General features: G+C 34.6%; 3 protein-coding genes and 2 pseudogenes across 3 annotated transcripts; 3 read left to right on the top strand and 2 right to left on the bottom strand.

Moving 5' to 3' along the window:
- Positions 1 to 1,596: 1,596 nt before the first annotated feature.
- Positions 1,597 to 3,825, bottom strand: LOC120167217 ((+)-delta-cadinene synthase isozyme A-like). Its single transcript, XM_039176297.1, has 7 exons — positions 3,651 to 3,825; positions 3,294 to 3,567; positions 2,841 to 3,213; positions 2,545 to 2,763; positions 2,316 to 2,454; positions 1,988 to 2,236; positions 1,597 to 1,905 (listed from the first exon to the last, which is right to left on the bottom strand). The coding sequence occupies exons 1-7, from the start codon at positions 3,774 to 3,776 to the stop codon at positions 1,612 to 1,614; spliced, it is 1,674 nt and encodes a 557-aa protein (XP_039032228.1). The 5' UTR covers positions 3,777 to 3,825; the 3' UTR covers positions 1,597 to 1,611.
- A 4,062-nt stretch (positions 3,826 to 7,887) lies between these two features.
- On the bottom strand, positions 7,888 to 13,138 carry LOC120167378 (annotated as a pseudogene).
- Positions 13,139 to 14,761: 1,623 nt separating this feature from the next.
- On the top strand, positions 14,762 to 16,771 carry LOC120167382 (protein transport protein SEC13 homolog B-like). The gene is made up of 3 exons (XM_039176414.1): positions 14,762 to 14,824; positions 14,908 to 14,953; positions 15,624 to 16,771. Exon 3 carries the CDS (start codon positions 15,734 to 15,736, stop codon positions 16,538 to 16,540), a length of 807 nt encoding a protein of 268 aa, XP_039032345.1. The 5' UTR covers positions 14,762 to 14,824; positions 14,908 to 14,953; positions 15,624 to 15,733; the 3' UTR covers positions 16,541 to 16,771.
- Positions 16,772 to 19,083: 2,312 nt separating this feature from the next.
- Positions 19,084 to 19,727, top strand: LOC120167212 (annotated as a pseudogene).
- Positions 19,728 to 20,782: 1,055 nt separating this feature from the next.
- Positions 20,783 to 23,267, top strand: LOC120167373 (TMV resistance protein N-like). Its single transcript, XM_039176407.1, has 6 exons — positions 20,783 to 21,337; positions 21,405 to 21,660; positions 21,762 to 22,475; positions 22,750 to 22,790; positions 22,980 to 23,038; positions 23,173 to 23,267. Exons 1-6 carry the CDS (start codon positions 20,850 to 20,852, stop codon positions 23,265 to 23,267), a joined length of 1,653 nt encoding a protein of 550 aa, XP_039032338.1. The 5' UTR covers positions 20,783 to 20,849.
- The last annotated feature ends 1,478 nt before the right edge of the window (positions 23,268 to 24,745 follow it).

Here is a 24,745-nt window from a genome sequence, read left to right as displayed (position 1 = left end):
TATGTGTTTACTTTTGCAAAGGCACCAGTCAGTTGGAAGTCCACCTTACAGTCAACAGTGACTTTGTCTACTACAGAGGCAGAGTATATGGCAGTTACAGAGGCTGTGAAGGAGGCAATTTGGCTTCAAGGGTTGCTTGGTGAATTGGGAATGGAACAGAAGCACATCAAAATGCATTGTGACAGTCAGAGTGCTATTCATTTAGCAAAGAACCAGGTTTAGCAAGCAAGAACGAAGCACGTCGATGTTCGATATCACTTTGTACGAGAGATTCTAGAATAAGGTGGAGTCATAATCCAGAAGATTCGGACCACTGAGAATCCTGCTGATATGTTGACAAAAGTGGTAACTACGGTCAAGTTTAAACATTGTTTAGACTTGGTCAATATTGTTACAAATTGAAAGATGAATTTGCAGACACTACTGAAGATTGGATTTTTTTAGAGACGTGTGTGGAATTTGCCAAGGTGGAGATTTGTTGGTTTTTGGAAAATATCCCACATTGGTTTTGTATAAGGAGGAGGGGAAATTCTTTTGTTATAAATAGAGCCCTCCTCCTCCTCCTCCTTAGTTTAGCATCCCTCAAATATAAGTCTTCTTCTATATTAAAGGCTATTTGTATTCTTTCTTTCTCTTTGTAATATTTCCTCTATTAGTGAAATATTATTTTAGTAGTGTTCGAGGAGGTATACATAATTTTGGCCTAACCTCGTTAAATTTTGGTGTTCTCTTTATGTCTATTTAATAGCTATTGTCAGGTATAGTTGTTGTTAATTATTGTCCTATTAAAATTACTTGTCTTGGTAGTTCTATCTAAGGAAAGTGGGTTTTAAGAGGGACCATTGTGACCCCTCCTCTTTCCTGGGAATCTACCTTGGGTGATTTTTAGTACAATCGTTTTCACACTAGTCACCTAGATAGTGAATCTGTTATTGGTGGAAATTAACCCGAATTCCACAACATACAAGTCGAGCTTGAAAACTTTAAGCTTGTGAATTTTCAAGTCAAGTCGAGATCAATTTTAAATTTTGAGTTAAATTAAGCTTAATAATACTCAAACTCGACTCGTTTACTGCCCTAGACTCACAAGAGAGAATGTTTCAACGATGGAATCGCAATGATGATATTCTGAAGGGCTCTTGCTTAAGAGGAGGGTGAGTCTGCTGGAACTGTGAAATTGCATGACGTGATCCGGACCGGAATGTAGTCAATACCGATATCAGCAAAACAAGGCTCGGAGGAACCTTGCACAAGTATTCCGTTTATAACATCACCAAGTTGTCAAAGCAATAGTCGAGTTTCTCCAGTCGGAAATCCTATAATTTGAGCCAATCTCATATAGTTTCTCTGCCAGATTCCATTAGTCACCAAGTTAAGATGTATAGCAATCATGCTCTGTAAATTGGATAAAAAATTATTCACTCAACATACGGTTTGAGTCTATTCTATTCAAACTTGATCATATCTTTTAAAAGCATAAAGCTTCGTTAAGACAACAGAGACAATACATAATAAACACCAAACAAACTAGAGAGAAATTGAAGCATTATATGCTTCCCAGCACAACATATTTATTTATTTAACAAAGGACATCTGAAAGCATTGTTGGGGTCAAACTGAGATGGGTTCAATCAACAAGGAAGTGATGCCATCTTTCACTGAATCACAAACAAACGTGTAACCATCGTCGTTCTTGTAAAACAGATCAAGAACCCTTGAAAGGTTGAGAATTCGATCAAGAGCCGACGTCGGCACCGCCGTTGGTTTCAAGAACCCTTCAGTCATATCCATCCAAGCACCCTTTATTTGATTGTTTAACTCGTCGTATGCAGCTTGCACCGGTGCGCCGTATTGTTTCATGTAGCACTCGACCGCGGAAGGAGGATGTTCTCTCCCTCGCTCGAACTACAAAAGAAAAAAAAACATTGTAATAAAAAGAAGGATGGTTTTATATTAGGCCTGTAAGCATTGCAGAAAATAAATGTACCTGGTGCGTAACAACATCATCCATCAGCCTACAAATAATTGTTGAAGCTCGAAGAATCTTGGGGTCATTAAATGCCCAAATGAAAGTCTCTTTTGTAATGCCATCTTCCATGCCAACGAATGCTACAACAGTGAGCAGCTGATAAGTAGAAGTAACTAATGCAACAGACATATACTCCTCAAAAGTGGGGACGTAATTTTCATGGAGCCATTTGAACTCAGCATAGTAGGCTTCACATTGTATTTTCATCTATCAACAATCAGGAAAACAAAAATTTAACAAAAACCAACTGTTATTATTGAATAAGATTTCAGACTAAAGTATATACCGCTTCTATTGCGTACTGGATACGATATGATTTTCCTTGTTCCGACATCAAATCTTCCATTTCTTTATAAACATTCAAGAGTATGGTATAGCATTTTTTCATGTATTCCGGAAGTTGATCTATGCAGATGATATCCCACCTGCAATATGTCAAAGAGTTCAAGTGGTTAATTCTGTATAATTCAATAAAAAAAAATTGCTTCTGAAGGTGGATGTATGCTTTAAATCACCTGTTGATTGCGTTTGTAAAGAGTTCAAGTTCTTCATTTGTGCCATAGGCATCATAAATATCATCAATAAGTGATGTGAGGCATAGTACTTTGGTCATAAAAGTTCTAGCAATAGAGTAATGCGGTTCAAAGTAAACTCCATTTATCCACAAATAACATTCCACCATTCTGTCTCGTGCAAAGGGGAAATTGGTAGCAAAATCCAAACTTTTCCACCACCTGAAATACGATAAAAAAAGAAAGGAAATTATGTTGATAAACATATGTTATTAGTAGACTTGTTTATATGTTATTACCTGCTTATCTCTTTTATCTCCTTCTTGTGCAAATGTTGCAGTATTTTGAAGTCTAACTTTGCAAATTTCAATAAGTTTTGGTCATGGTTTCCATATGCTTCATATATGGGGATATAGCTGCTAGCAACCAGCCTCGGCAAGCTCTTGCGAAGGGATCGGTTTAGAGCACCGGCGATCTCTGCCGAGAGAGGATAGTCGACCTTTGGTTCTGCCAACTTTAGCTGCAATTTAGTGAATGAAAGAGCTTCTTCTAGTATATCCTCTCCATGCACTTGAAAATTTGCAGCTTCGTTCAATTCGAGCATGCCTTTCACATCACTGATTAAGGATTCTTTGAACTTCCCGTTCTCATCTTTGAACTTGTTGAATGTATCTACTTAATCAGCAAACAAGTTTAAGGAAGTGGGTTATATACATGTATAATAGAAATCTTTGTAGGAAATCAAGGCATACCGCAATGGACATCGAAGCCGTGCTCTCTTAGCAGACGGAATCGAACAGCAGTAGTGCAGAGATCATCGTCGACCTGAACATGACTACAATGATGATCATGTATGATTTGTAAGGCTTCTTCTATCTCTTTCTCGAAATGGTAAGCCACACCAAAGCGCTGGACTGCATCAATTACGTGCACCTTTTGTGATGGCTTAGCAATATTAGTCACCAGCATTCTCCTCACTTTTTCCTTCAATTCTTCGTACCCAAGTTGAGTTATAGCATCCATATCCTGTTCAAGTTCGATAAGCTCTAGATTCATTCTAAGGAACTGCTTCGAAACAACATAAACACGAGTTTTTCGAACGTACGTACCATTTCAACAGGAGAAGAGAGGAAAATGTCCCCCCACAGGCCGGGATCGAAGTCGGCAAGACGCCGGTTTTCCTTGGACATGTTATCTTGATTTAGAACAAGATTTGCAGAAACTTGAGCAGACATTTTATTTAGTGTGCTGAAAATTAAAAGCTCTGTGTTTTGAATGACCCAAACGCTTAGGTTGCATATATTTATAGGCACCTCCATTGGTTTTTGTGTGATTTTTTATTGTCCATCGTCAATTATGTTAGATTCAAAGAATGGTTTTGATGAAAAGTTTATTAAATAAAAGATATTGTTTTGAAATTATTCAAATGATCTCCATCTACTATTGGCAATGCATCATCTTATTGATTTTTTTTTATAACCAATTGTATCAAATTTATTAATTGATTAATCCGGATCGAATACTTAGATATGATGACGACTCTCCCAACCCAATTTGAAATTGGAAAATAACAAAAACGAGATCAACATAGAATAATACATGCGTAAAAGACGAGATTAAATATAGTTCGGCTTTATATATCTCTATAGGTGAACAACAATCCACAATAGATTTAGAGATCACTAAAAGCACAAACACATAATATCACATGTATACTAAAATTTAATATCTATACCAAAACCCGGAATATCCTAAATTATTTGCTCAACATCCCTATAAAACTCATCTCTACAACATAAATCTCAAAAGTAATAGAGGCTACAAAAAAATTACCTATCTCTAGAATAATTCTCTCATTATTCTAAACATAAAGACATATTCTCTATTTATAGAGCCAAATACTTGATCACTAAGAATTATTATTCCATTAAAATTTAATCAATGATTATTATGAAGTGGTCCTTGAGTTTATTGATATTTACTTAATAAAATTCGTGTAAAATTTTCCTTATTAGACTACCACTAACCTTTTTTGCCGCTATCATTTCTTTAAATTTTAATAAAGAATTAATTACTGATAAATCATTATACTTCTTAATATTTTTAATAAAAATAATTTAATTAATAATATGTATCGTTATGTCATATTAATGGTTTGTTTCCGTAATCATTAATCCTTGAGCACATGAAACTTGCCATTAAAATCGCACTAATCTTGGTTTCTGCTTTTGGCTAATCATAAGTACACATTTATACATAAATATATGCACTAGATTTTTGGGTCGATTTGTTCATGGTTAAATCAGGTATTGGTGGGATCTAAATATGGACCCGAATCCCGTTCCACCTAACCCAACTGACCATTCTTTTTTCATACAATCCAAGCTTCCATTACATTCTACACTAAATAATTATTTAATTAAATATAAATTTACATTATTTAATTTGAATTGAGCACCCCAAGATTTTAATTATTTAATTTGAATTGAGCACCCCAAGATTTTAATTATTTAATTTGAATTGAGCATCCCAAGATTTTAATTATTTTGTCCACCCTGATCCCGATCATATCTTTTGATATTTTGTTGGTATTTAGTGCATAATGACGTAATAATTGCACCGTCCAATCATATTTCTCAACTCAATAATGGATTGGTAAACTTATCCTTCGCAAATTACATTAATTTATATTCTTTTTTTAATAAAATAGTATTAATAAAAATGGAAAACATCAAAGAATGATTCGCAAGAGGATAAAACACGTCTCAAATAAAATTAGTGTGTTTTTATATAAAAAAACACTAATTTTATTCAAAATAAGAAATATCCTAAACTACAATAAAATTTACAATCATAATCGTAAATTAAACATATAATTAAGATAATTTCTTATAATCATCGTAAAAACACTAGCAACTTATATCACATAAGGGGAAAGATTAAAATCTAACAAAAAAACTCGAACAAAGATTGATATAAATAAATTTGATCGCATCGGCAAACAAACTACAAAAGGAGATCAAGTTACTAAAAGACCAGCGACAAATTGCAATTCATACTCGAGTGACATGAAAAAAATATCACGAACGCATAACGAGTATCCAAATGCAATCTGAGGGACCAAAGCAGGAAAGATCAACAATATAATAGATAAGCGTCATCTTGATCAGTCGTGACGGTGTCTAATAAACCCTTAAAAAAGATAAGTGAAAACAACGGTCAAAGGCATAAGAAAACATATCATAAAGACAGATGAAAACGTGCTATAAAGACATATGAAAACGTGTCATATAAACAGATTTATTGAAAATAAAAAAATAAAGATGTAACATAAAAAATAAAAGGACAATAAAGAATATCGACAATCTGTAATCAACATTAAAGTTGGTGTCGTCACTAATCAACAAAGAAAAAAAGAAAAAAAAATAGATGAACGACATACCAATGAGAGAAATTAGGAGAGAATTTTCAAAAAAAGAGTTTAAAATTAAAATAAATAAATATTTTATATCATTGATGGACCGGTTAAAGATAATCGTTTTTCTTAAAAATTTTAAATTTATATATTTATATATATTTTGTATTTTTTATTAATAATATTTTGATCTCTTTAAAATTTTATAAGTTTATTTTTTTTAAATATTATAAAGTTATCGCTTAATAGAGAATCATACGTACATTATTGATTTACACAATATATATTAAATAATAATCTATATATTCTTCTGATCCTCTCACAATTTAGATGTGAAAAAGGTTTATATATAAATATATATCTTGTATTCTTGTATTAACCATTTTTATCCATGTACAAACCACCCCAACAGGAAAACTCTAGGATTTTCATATTCCTATCCGTCACCGCTTTTTATAGGCCGTTGGATCTATTAATGATCGATTTTTTATAGGCCGTTGGATCTGTTAATGTTCGAACGATTAAGATTATACATTAAATTTAAAACGTCTCCGGCCATTACTGCGATAGCCATGATCATTTTTCATAAAGTCCATGCAATGAGCTTCCAGTTATGTTCATGCTTTTAAGAAAGGTCCATGGTCACTTTTCATAGAGTTCTTCGTGCCATCAAGTGTGTCGTAACTATGATTGTAAATGAGATGAGATAAATTACGAGTTATTTTAAATTGATTTGAGTAAAGTTTGATCAACTTTTGAATCGAATGAATTTAACTCGAACTTGAACTCGATTCATATTCTTAATGAACCGAATTAAGATACTTCTTATCGAACTCGAAAAGCTCACAAGTAATTCAAAAGAATAATATATTAAAATTTTAAATTTTTTAAATTAAATTATTAATAATATTAACATTTATGTATTCTTTAAAAAAAATAAAATATAAAGCTTTCATGTATTTAAGGTTTATGTTAAAACTTGAGTTTATCAATAGAGTTAAATTTGAGAATATCTTAAGCTCAAGTCTTTTCGAGCTCGAGTCAAGTTTTAATTATTTATTTTTAATCAAACTTGAAAATTTTGAACTCGCTAGTTGTCAAGTTGAGTTGAGCTTCAATTTTTCATTACGAGTATAAGTCGAGTTTGAAAATTTTAAGTTTGTGAATTTTCAAGTCGATATCAATTTTATATTTTTCGAGTTAAATTAAATTTAACAATACTCAAACTCAAGTAAATTCGACTCGTTTACAGCCCTAGAGTCACAAGAGAGAATGTTTCAACGATGGAATCGCAATGATGAAACTTAGAAGGTTTATTGCTTATTAGAAGAGGGTGAGTCTGCTGGAACTGTGAAATTGCATGATGTGGTCCGGACCGGAATGTAGTCAATACCGATATCGACAAAACAAGGCTCGGAGGAACCTTGCACAAGTATTCCGTTTACGAACATCACCAAGTCGCCGAAGCAATCGTCGAGTTTCTCCAGTCGGAAATCCTATTAACAAAATCAATGACAATCTATTTACTACTTAGAAAAGTTAAGAGTCCATAATTTGAGCCAATCTCATTTAATTTCTCTGCCAGGTTCCATTAGTCAGCTATGCGAGCTTCCAGCTCTTCTACTAAGAGACTTGTCGTCTAGAGAAAATCCCACCAGTCGGAGCTCTCTATAAACTCCAGGTGACGGATCTCTCGGGCGCTCGAGTAAGAGTACTACCAAACGGGACAAGTAAGCTGGATAAGCTACAAGAACTACATTTGTCCTCGTATGCACCATCTAGAAACCATCGAAGCCGGTACGATTTCCGGGTTGCAAATCCTGGAGTTATCAGAGTTAAATATATTTTGGCAAGTGCGAACATAATATATTCATATTCGACACGGACCGAAATTTTTACTTGGATAATTGCAACTTGATCAAACCCTAAACTGAATGGCAACAAATAAACTTTATAAATTAATAGAATAGAAGAGAGTCGGAGTTGTAATTCTATTACTTACACATCACAACTATTGGGAAATTCATTGACTGTAATTTACAGAGTTAAATATACGAAAAACCCAACATAGTATTAAGCAATTCGCTTCACAGTCAAAAGCAACCTTCTGTCCCTTGTTTACATTGCTAAACATGGTATTAAACATTGTTAATCAGGCCACTGGAGAATCAAATGATTAAAAATGCACACCTGAAAAAGGAGATTGAGCCCAAACTTCAGTTCATGATCATGATCGTAATCTCCAGAAAGCTTGTTATCTGATCAATTTAACTAGAAGCACAAGGAAAAAGAGGGACAGAAATTATATAGATGAAACGTATCATTATTCAGCCAACAGAATTACGAAAAAGGTATGGTTTGACACCTTGTGCAGAGCTTTATCGAGCCATTAAATTAATCAAAAGGAAAGTGATAACACATTAAAATGACAAGGAATAACGAACATCTTGGTACAGGTGAAACTCGTGATTTTTAGATTAGCCGAGTTATCTCCTTGAGGTTTAAGCAAAAGCTTGTTCCAGTTAAGATTATATGTTTGGGAACATTTAAGGTAACACTTAACAAATAATTTAAACTAAAAGAAATATGATTACCTCTAATCGTACTCATCACCTTCATCTTCTTCAGAATGATTCCCCATCTGGAGTTCTTCACTGTTATTATTTACAAACTTGAGTTGAGCTTCCGTTCTTGAGTTCTCACTATTATTTACAATCTCAAGCTGAGCGTTGGTTTCAGGGCTGACACTTTTATTTACAAAACTTTTGGTTCCTAAAGGCATCTGTGGACCATCTAATCTAGTTTCTTCGATGTTGTTTTGAAATTCAGCAACTGTAGCACCATTTCCGGTCATGGAACTAAGAGAGCCGGTGCTACTTCTACTTGAAAGCTGGCCATTTTCAGAAAAACCAGACCTTTGATGCAGCAGGCATCCATTGCTATTGCTATCTACAGTTGGAATCCTGTAAACCGGACTAGAATAGTTAACAACATATCCATGGATGTCAACATAAGCAAATCAAGCAGCTGAAGGAAAGGCCAATGATAATCAAAAGAAAAAAAACAAGGGCTAAAAACCAAAAGTGCGATGCACGCTAAGCAACTGATTGAACTGATGATCCTATAGGGCTGAACCCTTGAGATGCAGAATGCTTTATTTCAAAATCACTTTAAGTATCCGGAATTGTGCACAGGTATAAAAAAATTGACATGCATATCCTTAGAATCAGTAAAACAGGTCACCATAAATAGCTTTCAGCACACCTTGCTTGCTGGAACTTAAAAATTTGAGGGTAGTCAAAAACTGGAACTAAGCTTTTCTTCCGTGCTGCAATCATGGAAGTTGGCAACTTTTCAATCTCTATTTCCCCAACAAAAGAATTTTCTTCAGCCATGTTGGTGCCATCAATAACCATTGATTGAAAGTACATCTGAAAATAAATAACAAAATAAGGTTCTTCAAAAAAAAATAGTATAGTATTCCACGTCCTACTGAAACCATGATTCAATCCCAAGTCCGGAGCTAACTGGCACCTTCAAGCATAAGCATATATATCTCCACAACCAAACATCAAAGAAATCCTAACCACAGAATAATACCTCTGGTTTTGTCCACAATGGCGTTTGAGCTTGATGCATCTGCAGTTCAGCTTCTGAAATAAACAAAATATGTTTTTCCTCGGTGTTGGTATTTGCTTTGTCAACAGCAGACGTGTCAGGGAATGTAGTTCCCTCTTTAATATCTTCAAGATATACTTTACCAGTTTCTGATGTTCCATTTTCACCATATATGTCTAAATTATCTTCTCGTTCTCTCCGGGTTTGTTTCTGACAAATATTCCACTTCTGTATTGCCTCAACTACTAACCTAACATCAGATTCTGCAGATGATTCATATGATGTGTTTAATCCAGAAACAACCGATGTTGGATCACTGTCAGGAGATAGTCGTAAAGAATACTGTATCATACATCCAGAAGGAGAGAAAACCAGAAGGTGATATTTTGTCTTCAAAGAGCTACTCTCGGCAAACAAAAGATTATTGCCTTTGCAGTTATGGAAAGTTGAAGCAATTGCCCCTGAAAGGGAACCCATCCTGCCAGTTGCAGCCACAGCAGCACCACTTACAGCACCTCTCCAACCATTATTTCCGTTCCTTATTCTGCTTACAACAGAAAGTGTCACTGGAGGTCCAGAAGCACAAAGACTTGTTTGAGTGGGCGTTTGTGCTCCTATATTAGGAGGCCAGTGAACTTGTGGCTTAGTCATAACACCCAAACCGCCATTTTTAGGAGCAAAGCCAGCATCAGCAGACTGAAAACTTACAGATCCATCCACTGAATTGAAAGCAAATAGATGGCTTGTCCCTCTTGAAGAACTAATCATAATCCAATTACTATCATCACTGAAACTAATATCCTGTATTACCTGAAATCTCAATAGAATGGAGAACAGACTTAAGGAAATATTCAAGTTGCTAAAAAAGGTACAAATTACACTGGACATTAATCTTACAGCATTTGTAAAACCACGCTGCAGTCGGTAGAGATGTGAATATGATGCTGGTACATCACATGCATATGTGCTTCCTTGAAGTCCAGGCATAATCTTGAAAACGTTGATATTATGACCCTGAACTGAAGCTGTCACAAGAAGAGTCCCGCTGGGATCAAAGCATAATGCTGAAATAGGGCTCTTGTGTGCCCTAAACTGAGCAATAATAACCTTACTGACAAAATCTCTAACAATAACCTGATAAGTCAATGGAAAAAATAGTAAGTGATATGTAAAATGGGTTTTGCTTATATTATTTTCAGATGATTGAAACCCAAGAGAACAAGACTGAAAATTCATTTTGTATTACACTTTATAAGAACACAAGCCTCGGACTAAACGATATCTAGTAAGTAGTAGTACATAAAATATTGAAATTGAACAGAAAAATTTATACAAGTCTAACAAAACAAAAGATAGCAATTTGCAGATATTAAATTATGGATTCTGTATGAGGCCAAAGGTGGAAAAAAAGACAAAAAGAAAGAAGTTCAGAAAATAAACGTCTAAATTGTGAGTTTAATCAGACTTGGGGAGAAAATATGTACCATTCCGATGTTATCAGTATCGAGAAAATGACCATTAACATTTCCATTGCCTTTCCAGCTAGGATTTCCTGTTTTCTGAGAACTGTACGAGTCTGGCAGGTATTTCGACAGTTTCTTATACCCCATGTCTCCTAAGGTGACAATACCAGCAGCAAGTTGCTTGCTGGATTCTTTTGCATAGTGTGCAACCAGGCCCCCATTTGAAGAAAAACCAGGAAAACTTGCAGAAAGCATAAGATGTTGTGGACTGACACGTCCACAATTGGAACTTACAACTGGACTGCCACTATAAGCCAGCCACCTAGGACCAACTGCCAAAGGTCCATAACCTACAGCTCTGGAACCAGGGCAGGCAGTGACTATAGGATTTGTAACAATTGTATATTCCTTTTCTAATGTTGTGGCATCAAAACAATGGATCTGCATGATATAAAACTTAATTCTCAAAATCTGATAGATGTAATGATGCTAAAAAAACATTCGCATAAAGTAGCATACCTGAGCTGCTTGAGCTATAGCAACAATTCGTGAACTGCACCTTACAGAATAACAACTGATCTAAACTTCAGCTCATGTATATAAGATTGAAATCTCAAGGAATAAAACTGGACAATGGCAGCTACAGTGCTACCATTCCCTGAACCATTGCTGTGTGGGACACTTCCATTGCAAGAATGATCCTGAATGTTAGCACCCCCAGAGAAGGGGTGTTCAGAACAAACTACCAAAAGGGGACGGCTGTTTGCAAACTTGTCCTCTGATCTCTTCACTGCTACTGGTTTTGGTAGCATTTGCATGAATGAAACAGGACCATCATGTCTTGAAACCAAGACACGAACATTATCTGCTTCTTCAACATCCCAAACCTGGAAACCAGATCGATAACCAAGCAGAAGAACCTGTCGATTGGCTTCTTTCTCATCTTCTAACTTGTCAAAGCCAGCCCAATTAACCTTTACATCAACAAAAATGACCGAGGACTATGACATTAGTCATGTTTGACGTGTTCTTAATTATAAATCATACTTAAGAAAGACAAACCTAAAAGGATATCATTTAGATGCATCAGTTATTAACCAGGAAAAGGAAGTTACTCAACCAAAAATCACACCACTGATCACAATCTTCCTTCCCTTCCCAAAACAAAACCACAAAGATACAAGCGTACAATCGCCCTACCTATAAACACACATACACACGCATATATATATATATATATATATATATATATATCAGTACCTGAAAACCTTCAAGCAAGAAGTAGGACAAATGGTAAACTGAAAATCATCAAAAAGAGTAAATAGAAAATTCAAAACTCAATAACTTCACCAAAGTAAACCCAAAATCATACTGCCTATAACCAAAAGACCCATTTTTCTTTTTCATTTAAGAAAAGAAACTCAACATGGCCATTCTAAAGTTCTCCAATTAAAGGGGAAAATATTTCCTCTTATGAAAAGTTCAACCCAATAGGAAATTCCATTTCTATATAACAGAACTCAACTTGGGCATACTAAGAATACCAAAACAATTTTCTCTTTGAAGAAACATCAAATTGAACTACAATAAGCTTTCCAACCTTTAACAAATTCCGCATTAAAAATTAAAAATTAAAATTAAGATGGAAAAAAACACTTATTTTGTTTCTTATTACCTGATCATACCCAGGATCATCTTCCCTGTCCACAATTGATGATGCCACGGACACCGCCGACCGTGCGACAGTTGAAGCCCCGGAAGAAAAAATCCTTAAGTAACTGGAAATTGCACGCAACGAACTCCAAGATGACTTGGAAACGACCCCACCACCTTGCGTTTTAGTTTGCCTTTGTCCATCTCCACTATTCCTCATAATCCCAAACCCCGACAAAGAAAACCCAGAATTGAAACAACCCAGAAAAATAAAAATTCTCCCCGATAATTTCCCCAATTTCTCCTTTTAACATAACACCAAAGGTTGTTCCTTTACAAAGAAAAACAATTGCTGAGTTTTTTGCTTAAACGGAGAAATTAAGAGGAATTGATAAAAACCCAGAAAGATAAAATCCTCTTAATTGAAGAGATTTACGGGTTTAAAAGTGTCTCTATTTGAAAATTATATAGAGATTATTTTAACAGAAAATAAACAAAGGAAAACTAAAAAGAAACAAACTTCGAATCCAAACAAAACAGAACAAAGAAGAAAACCCCAAAATTTTATTGTTCTATTAAAACCAAAACAAGCTAAATTTTTTGAAAAGCTCTTGATTGGAATTAAACGAATATATACATATATTACACAAACAATTTTATAGGGATTTGAGAAATAAATTTCAATTTTCTGAACAAATAAATTAGGAAATTAAGGAAATTAGAACAAGAACAAGACGATTGAAATTAACAAGGAGTAGATTCAAGTGTTTTGGATAATTATGAATGAATATGAAACAATCGGATGAAAGAGAGACTAAATATGAAGGAATTTAGAGAGAGAGCGAGAGAGATAAGAAGCAGACTTTGGTGTTCCTTGTAGCTTAATTTTTTTCTTTTAGTATAAGATAAATTCGGATAGTTTTGTTGTGCGGTAAGAGGGATGGCAGCGACCCGATGGAAAATTCAAAATTCGGTCAAGTTTGGGTCGAGTCGGGTTGAATGATATCAGGTCGGGGTTTGGGGATTTTTTGGGTCGGGTTTGGGACAAGATATCTCCGTCCCGCCCCGATTATATATATATATATAATATTTTATATTTTTATATTAATTATATATATAATATTTTATATTTTTTATATTAATTATATATAAAATATTTTCGGGTTCGAGTTTGAGTATAATATTTCGGGTCGGGTTCGGGGACGGGGCAAAAAAAATCCTCGACGGGGCGCCCCGATAAAAAATTTTCGGGGATCAGGTCGAGGTCGGAGATGGGGATTCATTTCGGGTTCGAGGACGGGGCGAGCAAAACCTGCCCCGAACCCGACCCGTTGCCATTCCTATGCGGTAATTTAATTTAAAGCGATTTTTATTTAAAAAATGTTAGCATGTTTAATCTAAAAATATATATAATTTATAATAAATTCTGTTGTAATTAAAAGAATTATATACGGCGTGTTTAGAGTTTATAATCGAAAATTTTATATAATTCGTAACATTTTCGGTTGAAACCGAAAAAGTTATATTGTTACGAATTTAAGGTTTACAATTGAAAAAATTATATAATTTGTAACATTTTTAATTGTAACATAAAATACTATGAAGAATGTAATATCTCCAGTTTAAACCTAAAATATTATTTTATTTTATTTAAAATATTATACTTTTGGTAAGATTTTCAGTTGCAACTAATTTATGCTCATTTCTTAGACTTACATTAACAAGTTGTTTTTAAGACTCTCTCGATGAATACAAAGTAATATATATTTGAAATATAGTTAATCATTTGACAATAAACGCTTATATATCTTTACGTATGTCGTATTCGATCCCGAGATTATAACAGAAAACAATTTCTAATACATGTTTTTAAATCTATTTTAATAAAGAAATTATTAAAAAAATGAAAGAGGAAAATTCAATTTTTGACGTTACCCATAACCCATTCAAGGAAATTACAACTTAGCACCTACTTAACTTGAGCCCTTTCTCGTCATTTCACTTCTAGCTTGGCCACATAAAGCGAGGTGATCGATTCAAGGCCCTAGGCCTTCGCTATTTCCATCCCAAGTCCAAAATCTTCAAAAATCCATTTTATAGATCAAATCCCTCTTCAAATTTCCCCTGTTTCAAGGTGAATACATTTCTTTCGTCTTTTTTTTTATAATTTAATTTCTGTTTTATTAGATCTAATTATGATTAATTTTGAAACATTAGGCGGTTCCGATCCGATCGAAGCTTCTGTTCCTTTCGCCGATTACTGGTAAGATCTCGGCCTCATTTCATGCTATTGTGCTCACATTTGGCATAGATATCTCGTATTTTTGGATATCCTATAGATTTGCATCTAAGCGCTGAGAGCCAACGTGTATTGATTTGAGCTTCAAATTTGGAATTCTGAAATGGCACATTTACAGTGACGAGATGAGTTTCATAGTTTGGAATAGAACAATAATTATGATTAATATTTGATACCTCAGTTATATGCGAAATCTAGGATTAGAAACCTTAACATGCCAATAAATTTTAATGAATACGTCACAAACCTATGGAAATAAGACCAATAACACTGGAGATAAATAGAAGATTATTGGCCTTGATGGCGTAGGAATATGATCCGTATTCTGATGGAGCTCTGGCAGTTGTCACTGTTGCCTTTTTTCCCCTATAATCAAGGCATATTCTCAAACCTAAGGCATCAAATGAAATCCATGGCCCATAAGAATGAAAATCTTGATGAAACAAAGACTTTACCGAAGTCATGTGATAATTAGTGTTGTAGTTCCTTGGATTTTGTTCTTCTTTATGCTTGATTTCTATTTTTTGTTGTAGTTTCTTAGATTAGTGTGTGGTTCTTTTTTTCTTATGGAATGTTTGGATTTTTATTGAAAACTTCAGCTCTTTTTTTGATACTGAAACTGGATAGTTCACAGATAAGGGGAAAATGCCTTCGCAGAAGATTGAAACCGGCCACCAGGACACGGTTCATGATGTGGCCATGGATTTTTATGGTAAGCGTATTGCTACCGCCTCATAAGACAGCATGATTAAGATAGTTGGGGTGAGCAACAATACACACCAGCATTTAGCAACTCTGACAGGTCACCAAGGACCAGTATGGCAGGTGGCTTGGGCTCATCCAAAGTTTGGCTCTTTACTTGCTTCTTGTTGTTATGATGGGCGTGTGATTATTTGGAAGGAAGGCAATCAGAATGAATGGAGTCAGGCTCATATGTTTGATGAGCATAAGTCATCTGTTAATTTAATCGCTTGGGCCCCTCATGAATTGGGACTTTGTTTGGCATGCGGTTCTTCCGATGGAAATATATCGGTTTTCACCTCTAGGGCAGACGGAGGCTGGGATGTATCAAGGATTGATCAGGCTCACCCGGTTGGTGTAACATCTGTTTCATGGGCTCCATCGACAGCACCCGGTGCTCTAGTTGGTTCTGGCTTGCTGGACCCTGTTCAGAAACTTTGCTCTGGTGGATGTGATAACACTGTAAAAGTGTGGAAGCTCTACAATGGAACCTGGAAGATGGATTGCTTTCCAGCTCTTCAAATGCATACTGATTGGGTACGGGATGTCGCTTGGGCACCCAATCTGGGGCTACCGAAATCTACCATCGCAAGCGCGTCCCAGGACGGGAAAGTAATTATATGGACAGTGGCCAAGGAAGGGGATCAGTGGGAAGGTAAAGTATTGCATGATTTCGGTACCCCGGTGTGGAGGGTGTCATGGTCATTGACCGGAAACATATTGGCTGTGGCTGATGGGAACAACAATGTGACATTGTGGAAAGAAGCTGTAGATGGGGAGTGGCAACAGGTGACTGTTGTTGAGCCATAACACTCTTCTTTTTTTCCTTTTAATTTCTCTGTCGTGATATTTAGTATCTTTTACAACCTGATTAGTTACATGTATGAGAATACAGTTTCGTAGTTGAAGAATCATTTGTGCCTTGAAATTCTAGAACTCAAAAAGGTTCAGCTTGAATTTTCTATTGGATTTGGATGTAGTTTGCAGATCCATGTTGTTAAAGAAACTTGTTATATACCTGAAACTGTTGACGTTTACTTATTTTGATGATCATAACCTCTACTTCTTGTTAATCTATGTCTGCCATGAGAGTATCTGTTATTTTATCTTAAAGGTTGTGATATGCAATGCCTTGCTTGAATTAATTCAGTTAATTCAAATGTCAAATGTTTACGGCTCTATCGAAACAACCGGTAGCGAACGGACCTGCCTTAGTTGAAACAAGCCTAAGATTTCTAATGTAGCGTGTATAGTTCCACAGCTCCATGTCTTCGAGGCCTAGGCTTCCCTTGGCTCTAGGTGGTAAACCATTTGCCGGCTAATTTGAGCTTCCGTTAGCTTTTTCTCCTTACCAGAAGTAGGAATTGCAAATATGTGACCTTTTCTCGCCTTTTATATATCTTACGACGCGGTTGCTATCCCGATGAGTGATTAATTCGACTATTTCTTGCGACAAAAGGTTGTTGTCGACAATAAGAATGAACAAGCATGGCTTCATTATATTAGCTATGAGTTTTCTAATGTATCTGTAAATCATAGAACAGCAAGCAATGGGTTATCCTTTTATTTCATTGAAGGAAGATTATTATTATTTAAATATGTTGTGCATATAATATATAATAATGGTATCCATATAAGTGAGATTCATTTGTGTCCCATCCATCATCATCTCAGCTGCCTCAGTTAAGGACCATGGCTAAATGTGAGTATTAAATGTATGCGGGTAGGAGTGTTCAATCGAGTCGAATAATTTTTTTTTGAATTATTTAAGTTGACAGGCCTTATTTTATAACTCAAACTTGATTTGGAATTTTTCAAGTCAAGTTATAAAATTCGAGTTGAGATTTTGTTTAAATTTAATTGTTAATATTTATAATATTTTGATATTATTTTAATCAATTTAAATTATTTTTTTATAATCATATACAATACATATATATTTCTTATATTTTTTTCATATATGGTATACATATATCATAAAGAGTTTTAATTCTAACTTAAAAATCAATCGACTAATCATTAAAAATCTTGAGTTATTCAAATTGTATTTTATAATTCGACTTGAACTTGAAAATTTTTCAAGTCAAGTCGAATATATGAAATTACAATTCGAAGTTAATTCGAATTGAGTTTTTTTTCGAATCGAGTTGAAAAAATTAATTTTTCGAGTCAATTTTTGTTCCCTAAGTTTAAGAACATAATTAAAGGGGACAAAAAGATAATTTATTTCTTTTCTTTTACACATAAAAGAAAGCTCATGATTTGAAACACATGGACCTTTTTTCCTTCCCAAAGTTCTTATGATCTTATGGACTCCATCTCATTTTAACGAGGTGAACAGCCAACACGAAAACTCATTTTCGCATCAACATAATAATAATTAAAATCAGAAATAAATAATTAGATAAATAAATGGGTAAGTTATACGGATGGTCTCCTTTTTTTCGATCTGATCAATTTTGGTCTCCGGTTTAAAAAATTAAGTGTGTTTGATCCCTTACATTATCAATTCGTTCGATTTTAATCTTTCAACCGTTAATTCTCGTTAACCCCTTAACGGCGTGATAATTAAAAATTTATTCTTCTCTTACCCAACAAAGAAGAGTTAGCTCAAAACACTTCAAAATCGGAGTTAACAAGTTGCGACAGCACTCCCAGCGTCAAGAATCGTTTTGGTTTCTTTAATTTATATGCTAATTATTCATAATTACTTCAGATTAAGAATCGTTTTTGCTTGAATGAAAGGAACAACGTTCAGCATTCAAGGTTACCCTTCCCCCTTCTTCTGGAGCTTCGTTGATAATTTTTAGATAATTAGAGTATATTGAAAATTTTAGTCTTCACATGTTAATTGATTCACATAATGTCTTACTTAGATTAACTATATTGGTTTTTGCAATGAAATTGGAGCTAATTCTTTTATCACTTATTCCATAATGCATAATGTAAAGCGCTTTGGAGTTTTTATTTATTTAATTGTTTTGTTTTCTTTAAGGAAGTCGAAGATTGATAGGGAATTCTATCAATCTTCGAACAGTAGGATTTAATATATGCCTAGTATGGGTTATTGGCTTATTCCTAACAAGTTTGAATAATCCTTGTTTTCGCATTGGCCTATGGTTTTGATTTTACAATGATTATATACTTATAGTTTCAATTTTCTTTTTGAGGGGCTTTTTATTTGTTCTTTTCTACCTATCGATTGAAAAAAAATCGAGAATCTTACTTTGGATTAGGTGCCATCATAGAATTTAGTGGCTTCCTGATTTTCTTTTGTATGAAGTCATATCTGATGTTGGTATTGGGTACATGTTTAGGTCCCAGCTTGTGGTTCTTAAGCCTCCTTTGATCAACTGAGTTTCATGTCTGATCTCGACGCCCAGATCCCAACTGCCTTTGGTATGCTCAGATCCTAACTTCCTGAGTTTTGCTATTTATCGTAATTGTTGATGTTTGTTGTTAATTTTGGGTTTAACTTGGGGGTTTCTATTATTGGGCTAGATCCCTTTGCTGATGCAAATGCTGATGACTCGGGTGCCGGTGCAAAGGAGTATGTGCACATTCGTATTCAGCAACGGAACGGCAGGAAAAGCTTGACAACCGTCCAGGGGTTGAAGAAAGAATTCAGCTACAACAAGATACTCAAAAGACCTGAAGAAGGAGTTTTGCTGCAATGGTACTGTGGTCCAACACCCTGAATTAGGACTGGTATATCTATAACTCCTTTCGATATTATTAACATCGTCGATACCCATTATCGGATGGTGGTTAAGTTTGTTACGTTGTTGTTTATGTTTAGGTTATTCAACTTCAAGGTGACCAGAGCAAGAATGTATCCACCTTGTTCAGGTTATTGTTATTTTGCATCTTTTGAATATGTGTATGCTAAAGAACATCCGCTGCAGTTTGGTGTTCGAGTTCCTAATCTTCATCACATTTCTTTTTCGATCAGGCTAGCATCGTGAAGAAGGACAACATCAAAATTCACGGTTTCTAAGTCGCTGCGACTTGAGAATTTTCTTCTAATTCGGACGATCCTTGTGTCGAAGCAGGGACATTATGTTGGTTTGATAACAGCATATGCATCGCTTACTTATTGTTTCAGTTCATTTGATGATATCATGAAATGTATGGAAGTTTGTTTCTTTATGTTTCAATGATAAAACTAGTGATCTTGTTGTCATCCGATTATTTTCTCCATTTAGTTTTGGTTTAATTTCATCTTTTTAATTAACCGTTGTTATTCAATCTATTGATAGGCTAATCCATATGAGACGACTGTCACAATTCAGTTTATTTCATTTGTAATGATTATGATTCGAATTTCTAATCTTGCTTAAAGAATCAAGTATTAATCTTATTAAACTAACTGGTCGGTGGGTTTAATGTTATCACTTCTAAAGAAACTTCAAATTTCTTTGCAGACGGTCCAATTATTGATTTCGTATATATTTTTTTAATAATTGTGCTTAATGTATTAAATAGTTTAATAACATTCTATTAATTTTAATATATTCATTTATTCATAGTTTATTTTTCTCACCATATATCTTATGATTTATTTCTCTCACCATCTTTTTTAAATAGTCTATAATATTATAGAATAATATCTATTTAAAATTTTATTTTTATAATCATCGTTATTGATTTATTAATTAATTAATCTAGATAAGTATGAGTGATTCGGTAGAGATTTGAAATTTATAATAGAATAATATTTTTAAAATTATTAATGGAAGAAAAGTCTAAAAGTTAAAATAATTTTATATTATAATTTATAATTAAAATAGTCCACTTTGACGACTCAAGGCCTAGTCAACAGTGAACAGAAGAAATCAAAGGAAACAGTTGTAGTCTAAATTTATTGGATTCTTCCGGAAAACCTCATTTCCACCACTACAAGCTTTCTTCCTTTCGTATTAATAATTATACAGAAATTGCTCAGAAGCCTTTGTTTTTAAATTTGATCTCCTTTTCTCTTCATTCTTGCTCTTTTACTTGGACTGTTCCTAGTTTCTTCCTGCGTTTTAGGCCATCTATGTGTGTGTGTGTGTGTGTATATATATATTGATATTGAACATCAGATTGAGATATCCTTTTCTTCCTCCTATAATTCTCCATGTTGTCGTTACCTTCGTCTTCCTCGTCTATTTCTAGACACAAATATGATGTCTTCTTGAGTTTTAGAGGTGAAGATACCCGCAGAAGTTTTACAGATCATCTCTATGATGCTCTTCAACGCAGTGGAATCGTCACTTTCAGGGATGATCCAAAGCTGGAGGCCGGCGAAGAGATTGCGCCAGAACTCTTTAAAGCCATTCAACAATCATGGTGCTCGGTAATCGTTTTCTCCAAAACCTACGCCTTTTCAAGTTGGTGTTTGGAGGAGCTTGCTGAGATTGTTAAACAAAAATTGGAAAAAGGTCATAAAGTATTTCCAATTTTCTATGATGTGGATCCGTCTGATTTAAGGAAACAAAAGGATAAAGTTGGAGAAGCATTTGCCAAACACGAAGAGACATACAAGGAAGATCAACACAAGGTCCAAAGATGGCGAAATGCTTTGACTGAGGTTTCTTACATCAAGGGATGGCATTTGAATAACAAGTAATTCATTCTTTATCTGTTCATTTCTTAAACTGAATAAAAAAACTAAATTTAATTTCTATTGTAGGCATGAATCTGAATTCATTGGAGATATTGTTAAAAAAGTATCAGCAACATTATGTCAAACGTATCCTGTTGTTCATGATAAGCTGGTCGGAATTAGTTCCCGTTTGGAGGAGTTGTATTCAAAAATGGATATTGGGGAAGATGATGTCCGTATTATAGGAATATGTGGAATGGGTGGCATCGGTAAAACCACTCTTGCAAGAGTTGTTTACGACCAAATGTCATCTCATTTTGATGGCAAAAGCTTTCTTGCTAATGTTCGAGAAGTTTCAAACAAATTGGGACTGAAGGAGGATTCAATATATTCGATGTTGATGAAGGAAATGCAATCATCAGTCATAGGTTGTCTCACAAAAAGGTTCTTGTTGTTATCGATGATGTTGATAACAGAAAACACTTGGAACACTTGGTTGGAAGGCGTGATTGGTTCGGTTCAGGCAGTAGGATCATTGTAACAACAAGAGATGAACATCTGCTCCGATCTTATCGAGCCGATTATGTGTATAAGCCTACAACATTGAGTCCCAATGATGCACTTCGGCTTTTTAATTTGAAAGCTTTCGATAGTGAGACAGCGTTGGAAGATGTTTTCATTGAGCTTTCTGAACATGTTATAAGTTATGCTGGTGGTCTTCCCTTAGCTCTTGAAGTGTTGGGTTCTTTTTTGTGTGGTAGAGATTCAACTCAATGGAGAAGTGCAATTGAAAGACTTAAACGAGACTCCAACAAAGAAATTCTTGATAGACTTCGAATCAGTTTTGATGGATTGGAAGGAAGGGAAAAGAATATATTTCTTGATATCGCATGTTTCTTCAATGGGGAGGAGAAAGATTTTGTAACCAAAGTGTTGGATGGTTGTGAGTTTTTCCCAGATATTGGAATCGATGTTCTTGCTATGAAATCCCTAGTGGCAGTTGATGAAGACAACAAATTATGGATGCATGATTTGCTACAAGAAATGGGAAGAAAAATTGTTTGGGAAAAATCTATTGATGAACCTGGAAAGCGTTGCAGATTGTGGGATGAAAGGGACATCCAACATGTTCTAACAAAAGAAACTAAGTCTTCCCATGTACAAAAATATACATAATATTTTGAATATTTGATCGAGTAGGATGAATATATTTATTCATTATATTGCAAAACTATGTCATTTAAAATACTTTTAGTTGATTATAAATGTTATAAGGATTTGAATAAGTACATAATTTCAGTAAATCATTCTCATAGGAAAATGTTATAATTTGTTTAAAGTGATCTATTTACTATATTCCGATCAAAAGTTTTATCATGCGGTTTAAACCATTCATTCTGTCTTCTTATACTCTGTTCTTGATTACTTGTAGGCCACGGAGGTGATTGAAGCCATTATCATCGACAATCAAAGGTAGGAAAACATGGGTATTGATTTTAACGTTTTTCCATGGATTCGAAGAGTTCTTGAAATATCATATTACAATACTCTAATGCGTCAGACAAACATTCATTCTTTCTGGTGCTCAAAACTTCTTTGGTTTCCAGAGATTGATTGCAAAATGGATTGTCTAAAAACTCTTGATCTTTCCGGATGTTATAGAGTTGGATTTTTGCCAGAGAGTTTGCAGCTAGCAGAGTTTTTGGAAGAGCTCGACTTGAGTGAAACGGCCATAACAAAACCACCATACTTCATTTTTCAACTTAAAAATCTTAAAGTATTGTCTTTCAACGGCTGCAAGGGATCTTCATCTAAGTATCGAAAAAATCTGCCTTCTCCCTTCAAAAAAATCCAGAGAGAAGAGACAAATTCAATGGCTCTGATGTTGCCTTCATTGTCGGGTTTGAGTTCATTGACACAGCTGAAACTAAGGGACTGCAATCTTTGTGAAGGAGATATTCCTAATGATATTTCTTGTCTATCCTCTTTGGTAATGCTCAATCTCAGCAGTAACAATTTCATCAGCCTACCTGATTCTCTTACTCGACTTTCCAATCTTAAATATCTTGAATTGATGAATTGCCGGGGGCTGAAATCTTTGCCTGAGCTTCCAACAAGTATAATAATTGTGGACATAGAAGATTGTTCTTCTTTGGAACTAATTGCTAATCCATCTAAAGTTTGCAATTCAAGGGGTTTGGTGCGTGTTATAGGTACCAACTGCTACAGATTGGCTGAGAACATCAATGCATTAACATTACTGAAAAAACATATCAAGGTTGTTCAATCTCTCTTTTTTGCTTAACAAAATCTCGTTCTTAAGATTTGTGTTTTTAGTTACCAGCGAAGGGTGCTTTATTTGCAGGTATTGCAAATTCTTTTAGAAGGTTCGATGTTATTATGCCTGGAAGTGAAATCCCGGAATGGTTCAGCCATCAAAGAGTCGACTCTTCAATCAAGATGCCACTGCCTCTCAATATTCGGAATGATAGTCAATGGATGGGGGTTGCTTTCTGCTGCATTTTTTCTGGTGGTGATTCTTCGGGGGATGAGTTTATCAGCTGTAAAGCTGTTATCCATTATGTAGAACCTCGACGTCTTGGTGGCTTTCCCATTCCTTTAGGGAAAGGATTTAATCAGCCCATAAAAACTGACCACCTTTTTCTTGGTTATTTTCGGCGTGACGTGTTATATCCATATCCATATTCATTGGAGAATGAATGTGGTGAACGTGAAACCAAGAATACATCAACACAGGATTGCTCAAATCAGGAATGCGATGAACTTGAATTGTCATTCGAATATGTTGCTCGTGGCAAAGGTGTTGGGGTGAAGAAATGTGGGGTTGGGATAGTGTATGAGAAAGATTTGGAAGATGCCCAACTTACAACAGAGCAACACATCAAAGAAGGGCACAAATTGAATGAAGACTCCACTGTTGATGGACATATAGAGAGACGTGTTGGGAACCATTACGTACATAATCACCACTCTCGTCTTACTAATTCTTTGCGTAAGTTGTCTATTTGGTACCTCATCTATTTTTCTACTTTTGTTTTGATCGTCCAACTACTATATTTTGATATATATTTGTAAAAAAAATTGGTGGTTGACTTAATAAATATAGTAATGTGACATAATGAAGTAACAATTTTATTCTTTAACACTTATATTCTATTAAACTAAACCTAATTTGGAATAAACATAGTATTTAAATCATCATTCACCATATAAACATAATACGTCAATAAAGAAGAGGGGAAAAAGCTTCTTTAGCCCATCATTCACCATATAAACATGTATTTTGGCTTTATTTTTTTTCTAAATACAATATACCTCTAATTTAACACATAAACAAAATTATTTTAGATATTAATATAAAAAGTGTTGGATGGTTGAGTTTTTCCCAGATTTTGGAATCAATGTTC

This window comes from Hibiscus syriacus, unplaced genomic scaffold (genome assembly GCF_006381635.1).
Source record: "Hibiscus syriacus cultivar Baekdansim isolate YM2019G1 unplaced genomic scaffold, ASM638163v2 tig00111671_pilon, whole genome shotgun sequence".
NCBI classification, from domain to species: domain Eukaryota; kingdom Viridiplantae; phylum Streptophyta; class Magnoliopsida; order Malvales; family Malvaceae; genus Hibiscus; species Hibiscus syriacus.
Note: the sequence above shows the minus strand (reverse complement) of the source record. Positions and strands in the feature narration are given on the sequence as shown.